This window comes from Centroberyx gerrardi, chromosome 23 (genome assembly GCF_048128805.1).
Source record: "Centroberyx gerrardi isolate f3 chromosome 23, fCenGer3.hap1.cur.20231027, whole genome shotgun sequence".
Lineage (NCBI taxonomy): Eukaryota > Metazoa > Chordata > Actinopteri > Beryciformes > Berycidae > Centroberyx > Centroberyx gerrardi.
The window spans coordinates 21,238,323-21,252,716 of record NC_136019.1 but is presented as its reverse complement, the minus strand read 5'-3'; the positions used below and the strand labels follow the sequence as shown (position 1 = coordinate 21,252,716).

General features: G+C 41.4%; 1 protein-coding gene across 1 annotated transcript; it reads right to left on the bottom strand.

The window, feature by feature from the left end:
- Window positions 1-6,555: 6,555 nt before the first annotated feature.
- LOC139932338 (PC-esterase domain-containing protein 1A-like) lies at window positions 6,556-13,590 on the bottom strand. Its single transcript, XM_071926076.2, has 5 exons — window positions 13,515-13,590; window positions 12,990-13,069; window positions 11,668-11,900; window positions 7,845-7,995; window positions 6,556-6,828 (listed from the first exon to the last, which is right to left on the bottom strand). Exons 1-5 carry the CDS (start codon window positions 13,588-13,590, stop codon window positions 6,556-6,558), a joined length of 813 nt encoding a protein of 270 aa, XP_071782177.2.
- Window positions 13,591-14,394: the final 804 nt, after the last annotated feature.

The window sequence follows — 14,394 nt, the reverse complement described above, 5'->3', positions numbered from 1 at the left end:
ATGATCGGATGAAACTTTAAGGATCCCAGTTGGGAAATCGGGTCATTGCAGCAGCAAATTAGTAATAAGATACAGCAAAGACAATACAATGTAAAATGAAAACAGAGCAAATGAGGGGCATCAAACAAAATGCAACTGACAACTTCAACAGAAATATATGAATGAAAGTATGATAAAGTATGGATTACACAGCATCAGGAGGGTGCGCAAAATAACAGCTGTAGTAGCAAGAGAACGTACTGAGAAAAGCAAAACAAGTGTGTAACATGAGAATATACCAAAAAAAAACCACAACACTTTTTGGTTGCGACAGTCTCATTGGGATCTCTATAACATCCTGACCTGAAGCAATGTAGCCATTTTAAAGTCAATTTAACCATCAGTAGCTGTCTAGGTACCAGAGTACGACTTAGTGATTATTCTCTTTCACAATCCCCCGGTTGATTTAAAGTGTGCAGTGGGGCTTTTAAAACTTTAAAAAGGCTCTTATTAGCCATTGCGAATCGGCCAACAGGTGAATTCTCTCCTCTGAATGAGCGGTGATTACTGTACTGATGCAATCAATGGGCCCTGCCGAGTGGGCAGACACGTCTGATTGCCAAGTGAAGCTATGAAAAAAATATAAAGCGCCTGAGAGAAAACATCAGATGGAGGGCTTGTGGGAATTCTGCAGGTAGCAGGTTTGTTTTCTATCAGCACGCTTGTTTAAAAAAAAAAAAAAAAAATGCCTGGAGTTTCAAAAATATAGAATTTTTCCCTTAAGTTTTAGGAACTTTTTGAAATAATGAGAGTTTGTGGAGATGCATTTAAACTGTGTTAATCAATACTGTGAAAATGATGTTAAAATGAAATCAAATTCCTGTGCTGAAAGGCATCTGTCGATATTAAAGCTGCACTAGGTACAATTTTTACATAAAAATACACCTGTCTGAATCACAAAGTGAGGCTGCAACAGAGAAGAGCGTCCCATCCCCTCTAATCAAGACACTGTAAATTCACTCTATTTGCCCAAATTCAATTCTGGTGTCTGTATGGTCACTGGTGGGAAATCTTCTCCACACAAGAAGTGACGAATCAAAACTTAGTGAGTGAAATACATGAGTGTCTCCTAAACAGTAGTGAGCAGCACTCCGTCCAGAGAAAGCTGGACTCACCAACGTTAGATCTTTTTCCTCTCTAGTATCTTTGGTTTCCTTTGGTATAAAGCGTCACAGACCGGCTGGGTTGGTAAACATGAGCAGTTTACTGATGTCACCTTACAGGATTTTTGGGTATTGAAGTTCAAACAGTTACCTCTCGCTGCCATTTGGAGCCGGCGACATGAAAAAGTTGCCTCGTGCAGCTTTAACTTCAAACTTGAGTGGTGAAAAGAGAAAAAGTAGCCCTCACCGCATTTACCCATATCGCTTTTTGTGTTTTTTCATCCGTTCAGGTTCTGGCTGGGCATTTAAAGCTCCTAGGAGCAACACAGTCAAACTAAATAGAAAGTATCCGAAGTGTGTGGGTTGGAGGAACGGCAACGCTTGGTGATGGTCATGTTATAAACTGCTGTAATGAGGCGAGACGGTGCTTGTCCGGGCTTCAGTGGGGCTTAGTTTGGCTGTCCACAGTGCTCACATTTCAGGCTTCTAGCTCCTTTTTGTTCACTAGACTCCTTTTTAACTACAGGAGGCTCAGGGTGGGTTTTAGGGCGGTGATTCTTAATCATTATATCAAGAATCCCCAAATACACCCACATTAGGGCCATGGACCCCCTTTTGATCAGATTTAGTCCCAGGGACCCATATGGGAAGATTTTAGTTGTTGATTTAGTACTGATTTAGTAGAACTGTCTACACTGTACCTGGGACAATAATGGTGGTGAGAGTGAAACAGTCATTCTTATACCTTCTCTAACTTCTCTAAACTATTCCTCATTTTGGTGGGGACCCCTGGAATCCCCTCAAGGACTCCTAGAACCACCTTAAGGACCCCTAGAACCACCTCTAGGACCCCTGGAACCACCTCTAAGACCCCTGGACCCACCTCTAGGACCCCTGGAACCCCTTCAAGGACTCATAGAACCCCCTCAAGGACTCCTAGAACCACCTCTAGGACCCCTGGAACCACCTCTAGGACCCCTGGAACCCCCTCTAGGACTCCTAGAACTACCTCTAGGGGTCACCACTGTTTTATGTGGGATTTCATTAAAAAAACAAAACAAAAAAAACGTTCAAAGCACACGACTCTATCTTAGTTCTTAAGATAGCTCTATCTTATATATACAGTATTGTAGGTGGGATAAAGGGAGGAGTATTTTCTAACTTTTTTCATCAGATGTCCGATGTTTTGTGATGGTGTCCAAGTTGATAGTGGATACAAACTGAGGTCATGAAAATTTTATCATCTTCAAACCCAAAAATATTGGTAATATCAGCCTTCAAAAGCTTATATCTGTGGCGTCCTGGTAACTGTGAAGTCCTGGATTCAAATCCAGCCTGAGACCTTTCTTGCACGTCAACCCCCTGTCTCTCTCTTCTATATTCTATCCAATAAAGCATCAAAATAATCTTTTTCAAAAATGTTCTAGTCAAATCCTACCCTGGACATACTGGAGAGGTTATATCAGTGGTAGTATTCTGATATGGGCCTTCATGTCTATCTTGGCAGACTCGTCGTCTCTTCAGTGTCGGATTAGAGGTTTGCCTGGCCAGGTGAGGCAGTCTTGATCAAGGCTTTCCAAGCACTGCAAATCAATGCTCAAGTTCTTAACAGATGAGGTTAACCATCTTTTTATCAATTTCTTTTGCCCATCAGAAGTTTTCTTTACTCTTCGGTGCAGAGAGGACGTCTTGATCACAAAGGCAGGATATCTGAAATGTGCTTTCAAGTATATTCTGAGGAGGTCAGTGTCTGCCATGGAGATGATTTTAATGGTGATGATGAAACCGTTAAGAGTTAGAAGTTCCAAATGCAACTAGAAAAGTCCAGTTCTTGGAGAAAATGTGTGGGTGAGACCAAAGCAGCTGCAAGTGTGCTTCCTTCAGCTCGAAAGGTTAAAAGTTGAAGTCATTAAAAATAATTAATCTTTTAAAGGTGTTCATAATGATCACCAAATGTCACTAGTCACTCTATACCGTTCATTTCTAGGGGATAAAAAGAACACTTTGATATCTTCCAAAAAAAAAAAGTAAGGAGTATCAAAAAGCGGAATAGATAGGCACATCTCTTTAAGTACCTGGACATTTTAAAGTGGAACAGGGTCTCTAGCTGAAAGTATGTAGAAGTAATTAGAGTCCAAACTTTTGGAGAGAGTAATATCCTGGAGCATCTCCTGGAGAAAATGTGTCTAGACCAGTGATTCTCAACCCATTTCATATCAAGGACCCCTAATTTAGTTCACATTAGGGCCACGGACCCCCATTTGATGAGATTTTGTCTCTTGGACCCAAATCTGAGAATATTTTTACTGTTGGATATGATTTTGTCCAGAATTCCATGACTATCTGTATTGCAGGTAAAGAGATAACAGTGAAACTATGATCAAAATAGTCATTCTTCTACATTCTCTAATTGTTTTAAGTTCTTGTAAATGAAATAATGGTGAAGTTTAAAAATTCATCAATTTGCTGGGGACCCCCTGGAACCCTCTCAAGACCCCCTGGTGGTCCCTAGACCCCACATTGGGAACCACTGGTCCAGATGACAGCAGTTGGAAAGATTAAAAAGTAAAATTCATTAGAAAGAGTTCATCTCTTGTGAAAAATTTGACCACTAGATGTCCTTTTTCACTTTCTGCCATTCATTTCCATGGGACAAAGTTAAGACTAAAAGTATTCAACTTTCATTATTTGAATAAAAGTTGTATTTTTTTTATTTATCACACAGTATCATAAAGTTGAACGCATCAGCACATCCTCCTAAAGTAGCGGAATATTTTAAAGTTGGAACAGAGTCTCTGGCTGGGAGTATGTGGAAGCAGCTAAAGTCCAAAGTTTTGGAGACAGTAATAAAGAAATAGTGGGAATAGAATGAGTTCGCTCACTTTCAGCAAGCCCGCTAATTCCCCAAGCATAAATCCACCGTAGGCAAATTCTTTACCTCCATGCTGGTGACGATTAATCTGTGCAGGCTGATTGCCAAGCTGCAATGGCACCCGCAGGGGTCTGCTGTTTGCTGCTCTATCTTCCATCCACATGCAAGCTCAAACACAAAGACAGCGCTCTTAATGAGAAGTCATAAAACCTGTCATCATCAAGTTAGACTGAAGTCAACCTGCATCTTCAAAATTCAAACGGCCTTCATAATATCTGGAACGATCCTGGTGAAAACTAGACGGAAAAAGAAAATTGTTTTGGGAAGATTGGTTGCAATTGCAATTTCAGAAATTTACTTCAAAGTTAATCGCTAATTTAAAAGGTCTGAAGCAAAGTGATGCAGATACTTCTTTATTGAAAAATGAATGGGAGATGGTGGGACCAACACAGACAAACTTTCTGACTTCAAACAATGTTGAGGATTCCACAAGTAATAAAGTGGTAATCCACCCTGCACTTGCTACCGACCCAGTTCTTCTTCTATTTATTCCAAAACAAACCGGAAATCTAAAACGCATCACTTCCTGTGCACTAGAGGATTTTTCCCAGGAAAGAGCTACCAGACACCCGCTGTTTAGAACAGCAAATGGAAAAGCTTTCATGAACTGGATATAGGTTGAATCACTATTCAGTCCTACCAAGATTTTTGTGTGATTTGTATAATCAAAATGACTGATTTTGTGGTGATAATTTCCAGAATTATGCAGCGGATTTTGTGTTAACAGCATTTTTACTTGTATTCACAAAAATGAACAAATATAAACAATATACAAACAAATAGTAAACACATAGAAACAATATCCACAGAATTATCTATTTTCAACAACCATCTCTCCATTCTCCATCTCAATTCTTTTACATCTCAACTTCAAAAGCAAAACCTCAAAATCAACCAGTGGATTTTCCCTTTCCATCCATGTTGTGTGTGCATGTGTGTGTGTGTGTGTGCGTGCTTGTGTGTGTTTGTACGTGTGTCTCTCACTGGGCATTGCAGAACTTCAAAACACAAATCTCAATTTTTAAACAGATTTCTGAGTATGCAAGAGTTTGCAAAAATTTGTTGATTCTTTTACATCTCAACTTCTTCAATCAAATGATTTTCCCTTTTGATGAGACAACTGTCCATGTTGTGTGTGTATTTTTGCAATTTCATGCATAATGTATGCAGTCAAATTTCAAATTATACAGCATTGCGAAAAAATACGCTATTTTGTTGCTTTTGCTTTGAATCACTTGATCACAGAATCGCGAAAAATGGGAGGGAGTGACTATTGTGTTATACCAATTGGCGATGAAGACTGCCAAAATGGACATTTATTGATATGAAAATCACCAATTATTACTTTAAGAGTAAGTATATCTTACATACTATTTGACCTATGCCATCTCAAATTTCCATCCCAAACCAACAGACTGCAAACAACAGAACAGGTACAAAGCACATACTGTACATACCAACACATTCACAAAGAATTGACAGACATAACACACACATAAAGCCAGTATGAGAGGTGTCTGATACCTGAGTTTGGCGGTACATCACGTTGAAACCGGGCTGATCTGACGTGGCTCTCCTGGTAATGAACCAGACTCCGTCTCTGCAGCGCTACTGAGATAAAACCAATAACAAACACATTATGACAGCCGTATGGCTGTCATAATGAAGACAGGAATAAGGTGTTACATTGTATACGTTCGGCATGTTGATTGAGCAAGTCAGTCACGTTGGCCTCTCTTCCAATATATTCTCTAGGGCTGTAAATGGGCGCAGGTGGTGAAGTCTTATCGCTGACTGACAGTAAAACGGAAACTTTCATTTCAACAACTGACAGTCTATTTCACCTGAGTTCAGCGGAGGCCTCGGAGGCAGCAGGGGCCTCGGAGGCTGCCGGTCTGGTCTGATACCGTGGTGTCCAAAGTCTTCTCGGTGACACCTGATGTCCTGAAACGCTGAATAGCAACATGTAGACATCAACAACCACTTCTTTTCTTTGGTGTTACCAAATGGTCACAGTTTATGCACCAAATCCATCATTCAGTGACTCTTACACACTTAACTGGTGTGTACATTTCTGTAAGATATCTCATTATCACCAGAACTCATTTTGTCAGTAGGGTTCGACCGATATGGGCTTTTGAAGGCCAATACAGATATCTTTTAATTGAAGCTGCTGATAGCTGATATTCTCTGCTAATATTCAATATCGTTAAATTTGACCATTTTCAAGAAAAACATTCCAAAAATTCCAAGTATTCAGTAATAATAATAATGCGTAAAAACCTGAATCAGCTCAGGTTCAGGTCTTCCCATAGACAACCAGTATAGCACTGATCAATTATCTATAATAAATATGTAATCAATCAAACTGCATCATATCCATCACATCAGAGGTGGACCACACTGACTGGCCCAGATCCGATTTTAACAAAAGGCCAATATCGGCCCTATATATCAGCACACTGGCACATCGGTCTAACCCTAGCTGTCAGTGCAGTAACCTTGTCCTGGAGGAGAGGGGGGAACGTGCAGCTCTACTCCCCAGGCCTCGGCCGTGTGCCGCAGCACCAGGCTGGTGATGCGGCGGTGGGCCAGGTCGTCCCAGTGGACGCCGTCCGGCATGCGGTGACGCAGGCCGAAGCGGAAGTGGAAGTGCAGGTCCAGGACGTCCAGGCCGTAGGCGTCGGCCAGCCGGCTGCAGTAGAAGTTGGCCTCGACCACGTCGAAGCGCAGCGTCGGGCCCAAGTGGTTTATCTGTGGTGACAGAGGGTCAACACGCTGAAGCTACATGTTTCCATGACTTTATTGTTTTAACGGATTTGAGAAGCTCTCTCTCTGGTTGTCAACAGAATCAAACCGTTTTAGAAATGCAGTCTAGTCAATCGAGTAAGCCAGAGGCAGACAAAAGGAGGGAGAGAAAAGGAGAGAGAGAGCGCTCCTGTTATAACCCATGGCTTGTACTTTATATTTGGAATTTGATATGTTGCATTTTAAATATTTCATGATTTTCACAGTAGGTGTTTATTTAAAACAAAAAATTATTGACTTTAGCACCAATTGTACCATGAATGTTTAAGATGCACTAGGCAGCTTGCACTTTGGCAGCCCCAAGGGGCAGTGGGAGATAACAGTTGGAATTTTTCCAAGTTTGAAGGACTTCATTAACCAGAAATAGGGAAGAGAAATAACACGTCTTTTTCTTAGTGTGTGGTGGAGGTGGAGGTGGAGAAGAGGTTCAGCCATTGTTTGGCGAGTCCAGTTTTCTCTGGAAGGAGCGCTCACTCACTGATGTTTAGGAGACACTTTTGGATGTTTTCTGTTATGTTTTGATTCATCACTTACTGTGTGGAGAAGATTCCCCACCAGTGACCATCCTGACACCAGAATTTAATTTGGGCAAATAAGGTCAATCTGCAGTGTCTCATTTAGTGGGGATGGGACGCTCTTCTCTGTTGCAGCCCCACTTTGTGTTTTAGGCTGATAAGACAGGTTTTTTTTTTAAACACGACAATCTTGCCTAGTGCAGCTTTAACTAGATGCTTCCACTTCAAAATGGTTCTTAACCATGTGCCATCGAAGCCCAAGAGTCTGCAGGTTTTCATTCCAACCAAACACTCAAGTAGCTGATTTCACCGCTTAGTTCCTCCTCTCTGCCTGAAGGTGTGCAAATAAGTGAAATGAGCTGCTGCAGTGTTTGGCTGGAATGAAAACCTGCAGACTCTCGGGCCTCAGTGGCACACAGTTGACAGCCGTTGGCATGAGAAACTCACTTCAGGCACAAGGAATCCACCCTTGATGTTCTTGCCAAGTGGCATGGCCAGGAGCCACAGGATGAGACAGTCATGGCGGACGATGGCTTTAATCTGCCCAAAGAACTTGTGGAGGTTCTCTTTGTATTCTGGGAGACACTCGAGGCCGTACCTGCAATATAAGAAACTTTTATATGCGTGCAGGAGGTGGAAGACGAAGACACTGCACCTAAAAGAAGTGTGCAGTGAGACGGAGCTTTTACAGAAATCAATGCGCTCCTGCATGGGAGTATTGTACGCATTTTTTTCGGACAGTGTATGAGGAGACGGATGTTGGCATCCGACAGCCAGCAGTTCCTCATGCTTAGAAAGCCTAGCATACCAAAATGGACTGGATGGTCTGATGCTCATATACAGCTATTTCTTCATGTGAACACCAGAGAAGAAGAGCGCAGACAAGTCCATCATGCTTAGCTATAGTTACAGAGACTGGAATTCCCCTCCAAACTCTGTCCAATAAATGAGCTGGTTGTGAGTCCATGTGACATTTGTTTACGAGCCCTGGTTCACTTGTAATTGGATAGTGTGAACCTAAACAAGGTTACAAAAAATACAAAATGATGTAAGCAATGTTTCGGACCAAAGAAAACCAACTGTAGGTGTTATCAAACCTTAAAGAGTCTATAGACCCTCTATAGAATACAACAGGTGGTGGCACCAAAGACCAGCCAATAGCAGATGGCCAGTTCAGTACCCTCATTTTCACCATTAGGTGTCAGGCTTCACCAAAGATTTGGGTTTGGGGTTTAGTTACTCTTTAAGTAAAAAACAATGCGCAAAAGTCAAAATAGCCACCGATGCATTTCAGCCATCTAGGTCTTCACCAGGGTGTCAAAACCAAACCATGGTTCTGGGAGCCATTCAAAGCCATACCTGCAACGCAAAAGTCTGTATACCTCAAACATGTGATGGTAGACTGATGAAAAAAGATGTGCCTTATCTCAGCTTCAGTATGTCTTTAAATATCCTGTGCACGTTCTTACGTTCCGCTCCGGTGCTTGACATATGGTTCAATATTTTCTAGTTTTAGGCGGAGGAGGGAATTTTCTGGAGCAGAAATGCGTCAGGACAGGGGAACAACTGCATGTAGCTGCTACTTGATTTTCTCCATCACAGGGAGTGCTGACTTTTCTCCCTCCGGCGGCTGCTTGAGCGATTCCATTCAGTCTCTGTACATAATTAATCACACACTCATCTCCCTCTCACTTCGACTGAGCCCGAACAAGGCTGAACGTTAATGAAATTCAATGCAAACCAAACAAAGAGGTGGAGGACCGAGATTCGCGATGGCAGATGAGCGCTCAAGTGAGCGAGCTTATGGGGAAGGAAAAAAATAGCTTGTTTCATCTTGGTTAACTTATGAAACACACCTCTCAAGAGATCACTGTCATTTTCATTGCAGACACAGGAATTTTTTTTTGTTTACTCTTCTGTTTTTTACTATTCTGTACCAGTCAGACAAGTAATGATCTATGGTGTACCATGTGTTTTGTGTTCTACTGTAGGTGTTTTAACAGGTTGGAACTATACTAGAGAAAGACAGGATATGTACAGTATATAGTTATTATTTATTGGTTTATTGTACAGTTTGTCTTGCACTGTTCCTTTGCACCACATGTGAAGTGTTGTTGTCCTTTTAAATGCCACCAAGATACATTTTTGCACATTTTATTCCAAGAATAAAATGATTCTGATTATGAATATTACTGAGACTGGCTGGACTGTGCGCCACAAATCCCAGCATGCCTGCAGAGAGCTCTCTGCAGGACGACTGTTTTGTGAGTGTGCAGGATTATTTTTTTGGATATTAATATTTTTCTCTTTTTACTTTAAAGTTCTTTTCCTTGTCTGTAGCCTTTGAAAGAAATGTGCTCTTGTATGGAGACGACTTGACACCAAAAAATAAAAATAAAAAAAAATAAAAATCAGGCATTTTAATTCTACCTTGCTTATTAGCAAATATACACAGATGGTACAACATGCATTTTCTGAATCAGGTATTCTGGAGAATTCGGCATATAGACCTTATTGACATGGCAGCTATTTTGAACACTCTAGCAATCGGATGGACCAATTATAAGTCATGCTATTCTTGCTATGGCAGTTGGCAAAAGATGGGGAAATTCTATAATTTTAGACACAAATGGCATGCAAGCACTCTTATTTTACAACAATACATGACAGTCTGGAGGTGGACCGTTCATATCACTGCAGTGGTACAATGCTGATACACAAACCTTGGGTGTAATGAAAGGCCTGTGTATGATTCAAGACCTTTGTGAAAAGTAGGCTATCTCATCTACATCCTTTTTCATGTATTCACAGTTACAGTCAGCTATTTGGGCAGCGGGAATACCCATTGATATACAACCTACCAGCCATCCACTCACGGAATTGATAAAAAAGGTTTTAAGAACCATAAAAAAGGTAGTATATGGTTAATTTATGATTCTCTCCATAGCTGCTCACTATCACACTTCACCCCCACCATCACCCCCTTGCTATTACTAGAATATGGAACAAAGACACTGATTGTGGTGGCTCTTCAATAAATTGGGACAGAGTATGGAAGAATATTACTCTTTCATCACAGAACCTGGATAATTAAATCATAAGCTTTAACTTTGTGCACAAAATATCTATAAAAAAGCTATTTGACGGCTTCACAGGGGAGTTGAGAGTAAACATGACACAATTCCGCCATTACACACACTTTCACAAGTCAGGAAATCACAGAACTATTTTTCTCTGCCGCAGGACAGACTGCTGTGGGGTGAAAGTGCGTTACTGGCGGAGTGATCTAGTTTTACGGACAGTAAGGTCAGAGTGTAAACAGTTGAGTTTGGTAGAAGATGGTGCAGTGCTGCTGCTTTCTGGGATGTGGATAGAAATACGTCGGTTGGTCTCCATATTGTTTTCACAGACTGGCTTTTTTGGAGATATTTTGGTAAACCCTGTTTGGACTCATTGTTAGCAACAAGAGGAAACAGGAGCTCGCCATTTCAACCGACTGCTGACTCTGGAGCCAGTATTGTTAATATTGTACAACAGGTATGTAATAGACAAATTATATATAGGGCCAAAATTGCCAAACTAATCCTTTCTGGGAAAGGGTAATTGTCCACTAAAATAGGAGCAGAATTGGACTGTTCACCACTTTTAATGTTATTAAATGATGATTCATCTCTGAGGCTTAACTTAACTCAGAGGCAGCTGATGCTTTTAGGGCTCATTGCTGCCAGAAAGATGGTTGCTGTAAGATGACTACCTTCTAATTCATTATCAACCTAACAGCGGTGCGGTAGCCAAAAATATATTAACTTAAAGAGGAGGATAGGAGGAGAAACAAAATTGTTATTTTTTCCAAGAACCGCAATGATTGCTTGGATTTAGCAGGGATGTTAGTTAGCTAGCTTACTAGTTAATAAGCTACTAGCTAGCTATCTAGGCTAGACTGGACCAAATATTTTAAAATGTGAAACTATATCCCTACCAATTCTTGAGAGCCATTGTTTTCTAACATGTTTTTCAGTGGAGAATCTGTGAAATGTTTGTATGATGTGCATCTTGGTCCACAACAGTAGCTGGACTCGACTCGGACTAGAGTTTCCCACCCAGAGTGTTAAAAATGGCCGCCGTCTGAAAGCAGTGCACTTCATTTCAATAACATTTAAACTTTTAGAACTGCTCGCTACCACCATCTACAGTGTATTTTGGTAGAATAACAATGAAAGGTGTCTAGAATAGAATAGAACAGAACAGAACAGAACATGTATGTGGTTACCTGGAGATATCCCAGATACAGGAGCCGACGATGACGACGTCAGGCTTGAGGCTGCAGCGGAAGTCCTCCAGGACGCTCTCCATGTACGGCGAATAGATTCGCGTCAGGAAGTAGAAGCGCAGCAGGTGGTGGTCGGAGCGGTACTGCCGCACCTCTCGGTACTCGGTGCCGTTGGTCATGGGACCCCGTCGACCCCCTTCCACCAGGCAGTCCCGCTCGAAAGAGAGCTCCCCCTGGAGGACAGCAAATACAGAGTCCCGAGAGATGATTGACAAGTGATCTCTTTCTCTTAAACATAAACACAAATTCCTCCCAAATATTAAAACCCAATGTAATGTCTTCCTGGGTTTACTTCAAACTTTGGACGGACAGTAGTTGTGTATAAACACAGGATGGTTTGCAGCCTAGTTACTTTCATCTGCCATGGACCAAAGTCTGCACCCGAATGGTCAAACGCACCGCTCGTTGGGCCGTCCTTGGTTTCTGTCTCTGCTTTTCAAACTGGAAAAACATGGCGGCTTGTTCGGAAACTTTCTCTTATTTCACCAATCAGTCCAGTGAAATCTGTTTCTGAAAATATTTCAGGTGAGGAATAGGCCATGCAGCTACTGAATCTTGATTCATTTTACATCTTTAACGGCTAGTTTTGCTCACAAGGGTCGGGAGTTTCTAGAGGCGGCGAGTCACGCTGGACGCCCCTGATTTGCATAAAGAAGACTAGACCTCACCTTTGCTGCTTCGCTACCAGAATGCACTGCATGGCCGCTTACATAGAAAATGAATGGGAAGCGTGGAAGTGACGGAATCTGTGTAAACGCACCTGAAAGCACAATTTTCCCCTCATGGACAACACAGACTTGTTTACCACCTTTTAAGACTGACATAAATGTTTATGACCTAAATTCATAGTAAACACAACAGCAGGTGGTATCAAAGTGATGCAAGTTACAGAAGATAGGGTCTTTTAAGGTGAAAAATCCAACGCTTTCCTGAAAACTTAACTGATTTTTGTTATAGCCGTGGTGGTTTGCCTTATGATGATCACCGACTGGAGGTCACAGCTTACCCTTGTTTGTATTTACCACTACATCACTGTATACAGCAGAATATTAAGTGCGAGTTCTGACAGTGGCAGCTTCTTTGAAGGGCAATTTATTTCCAACTGATAATGAGGGAATAAGAAATGGGACTCAGACTGAGAGGCGGCCTTGGCGTGACAAAAGAGAAGTGCCTTAAACTGGAAGGATGTGCGCCGGGACTGCAGGTATGTGTGTTGCTGTAGTGCTGCTTCATTTGCATAAAAAGCTCCTGGAAAGCGTTACCTTGGACTTGAGCTGAGACAGAGTCAAGCAGCGATCCTTCTGAAGCAGGAGAACCAGGTCTTTGTACATGGAGCGCTGCACTGAAATCAAAGAAACAAACGCAGCCGTCTTCACTCCCATCCCAAGCAGAAATCTTCAGTGTTTGAAATTTCAAGTGTTTAAGTAGCTCTTAAGATGCACAACACTGTAAGACTGTATCTGGGAGTGCAGCTCTACAGATTTATTGAGCCTAAAAAAAAAAAGGCTGGCAAAACTGTTATGTGCTTTATCTTTTTAAATATGAAATCCCAAAAGGTTCTCTAAAAAATGAATAAGTAAATAAATAACACTACACAAGCATAAAGTAATATTCAAAGATGGATATGTGGATAAAAACTGGAAAAAGTCAGAACCATATAATTCGAATCTCATGCCTTAGTAAACTCCATTTCTCTGTTTGCACTTTGTACATTCTGTTTTTGAAAAGTGCTACATAAAGTTTATTCTTGCTATAATGACAAAGTAACAAAGTGAATTTTCCCTCACCTGAGCCACCAAGCACCACCACAAACTTGTTGTGCAGAAGCTTCCTGGCTTGACTCTGCGTAACAAACCTCCTCATGGCTGCACAGTCTTTACAGGACTTCACTTTTCTTTCTGCTCTGCAACCTCTGGCGAAAATGAGGTGGTTGTGATGGTATGCACCAACCAGCACGCTAGCCTCAATGTACAGAGTAGCACCGAACTCCTAACGTACACACCTCGTAGGACATCATTTTTGACCTTTCTGAATCGTTAGGGTCTCCTGGTAAATTCGGCATATTGATAATCCACCAAGCAGCACTTCATTTCAATAAAACCTCAACTTTTAGAGTTGGTTCACACTGCTCGCTGCCGTCCACCATGTTGTATTTTAGTGGAAGAGGACTGTGGGAGTAACAACAATACCATTGTAAAAGTTGAAATTTTACTTAAATAATTTTACTTAAATAAGTTGGTGTGTTGGATGTACGCCGAATGAAATAATGGCTGCTACCACTTCGCAAAAGGTGTTAAGTCATATTGTAAAATGTATTTATATTTGCCGATAAATAACACATTAAATTGCCAGCTTTGGAGTTAGGCGGGACAGAATGGAACATTTTGCGGCGAGTCCCCAAGTGAACCTGTCAATCCTTGTAACCGATTAATCAAATGATTTAGAAAACTTAAGTCTGCCCATAAACCGCAACGTCATTAATTTATGTTTACATTGATCCAAAACAACATGTAGCCTAGCTTACATGCTTATTTACCATCTTACCAACAACACAAACTGTCGTAGGGCCTACTTGACCTTCTCTGCACTTTTCTGTAGATCTACTGGTATGTTTTGCTACAATGTCTTGTTTGGCCACAAGGTGGCAGCCTTCAATTTCAACAAGCG

Bases quoted from the DNA above. Each gene is read 5' to 3' on its own strand.
- LOC139932338 (XM_071926076.2), bottom strand. From the start codon at position 13,590: ATGAGGAGGTTTGTTACGCAGAGTCAAGCCAGGAAGCTTCTGCACAAC. The intron at 7,996-11,667 runs GTAACCACATAC...CTTATATTGCAG, and splicing joins TGTATCTGGGATATCTCCAG to GTACGGCCTCGAGTGTCTCC. The intron at 6,829-7,844 runs GTGAGTTTCTCA...CTGTCACCACAG, and splicing joins GTGGATTCCTTGTGCCTGAA to ATAAACCACTTGGGCCCGAC.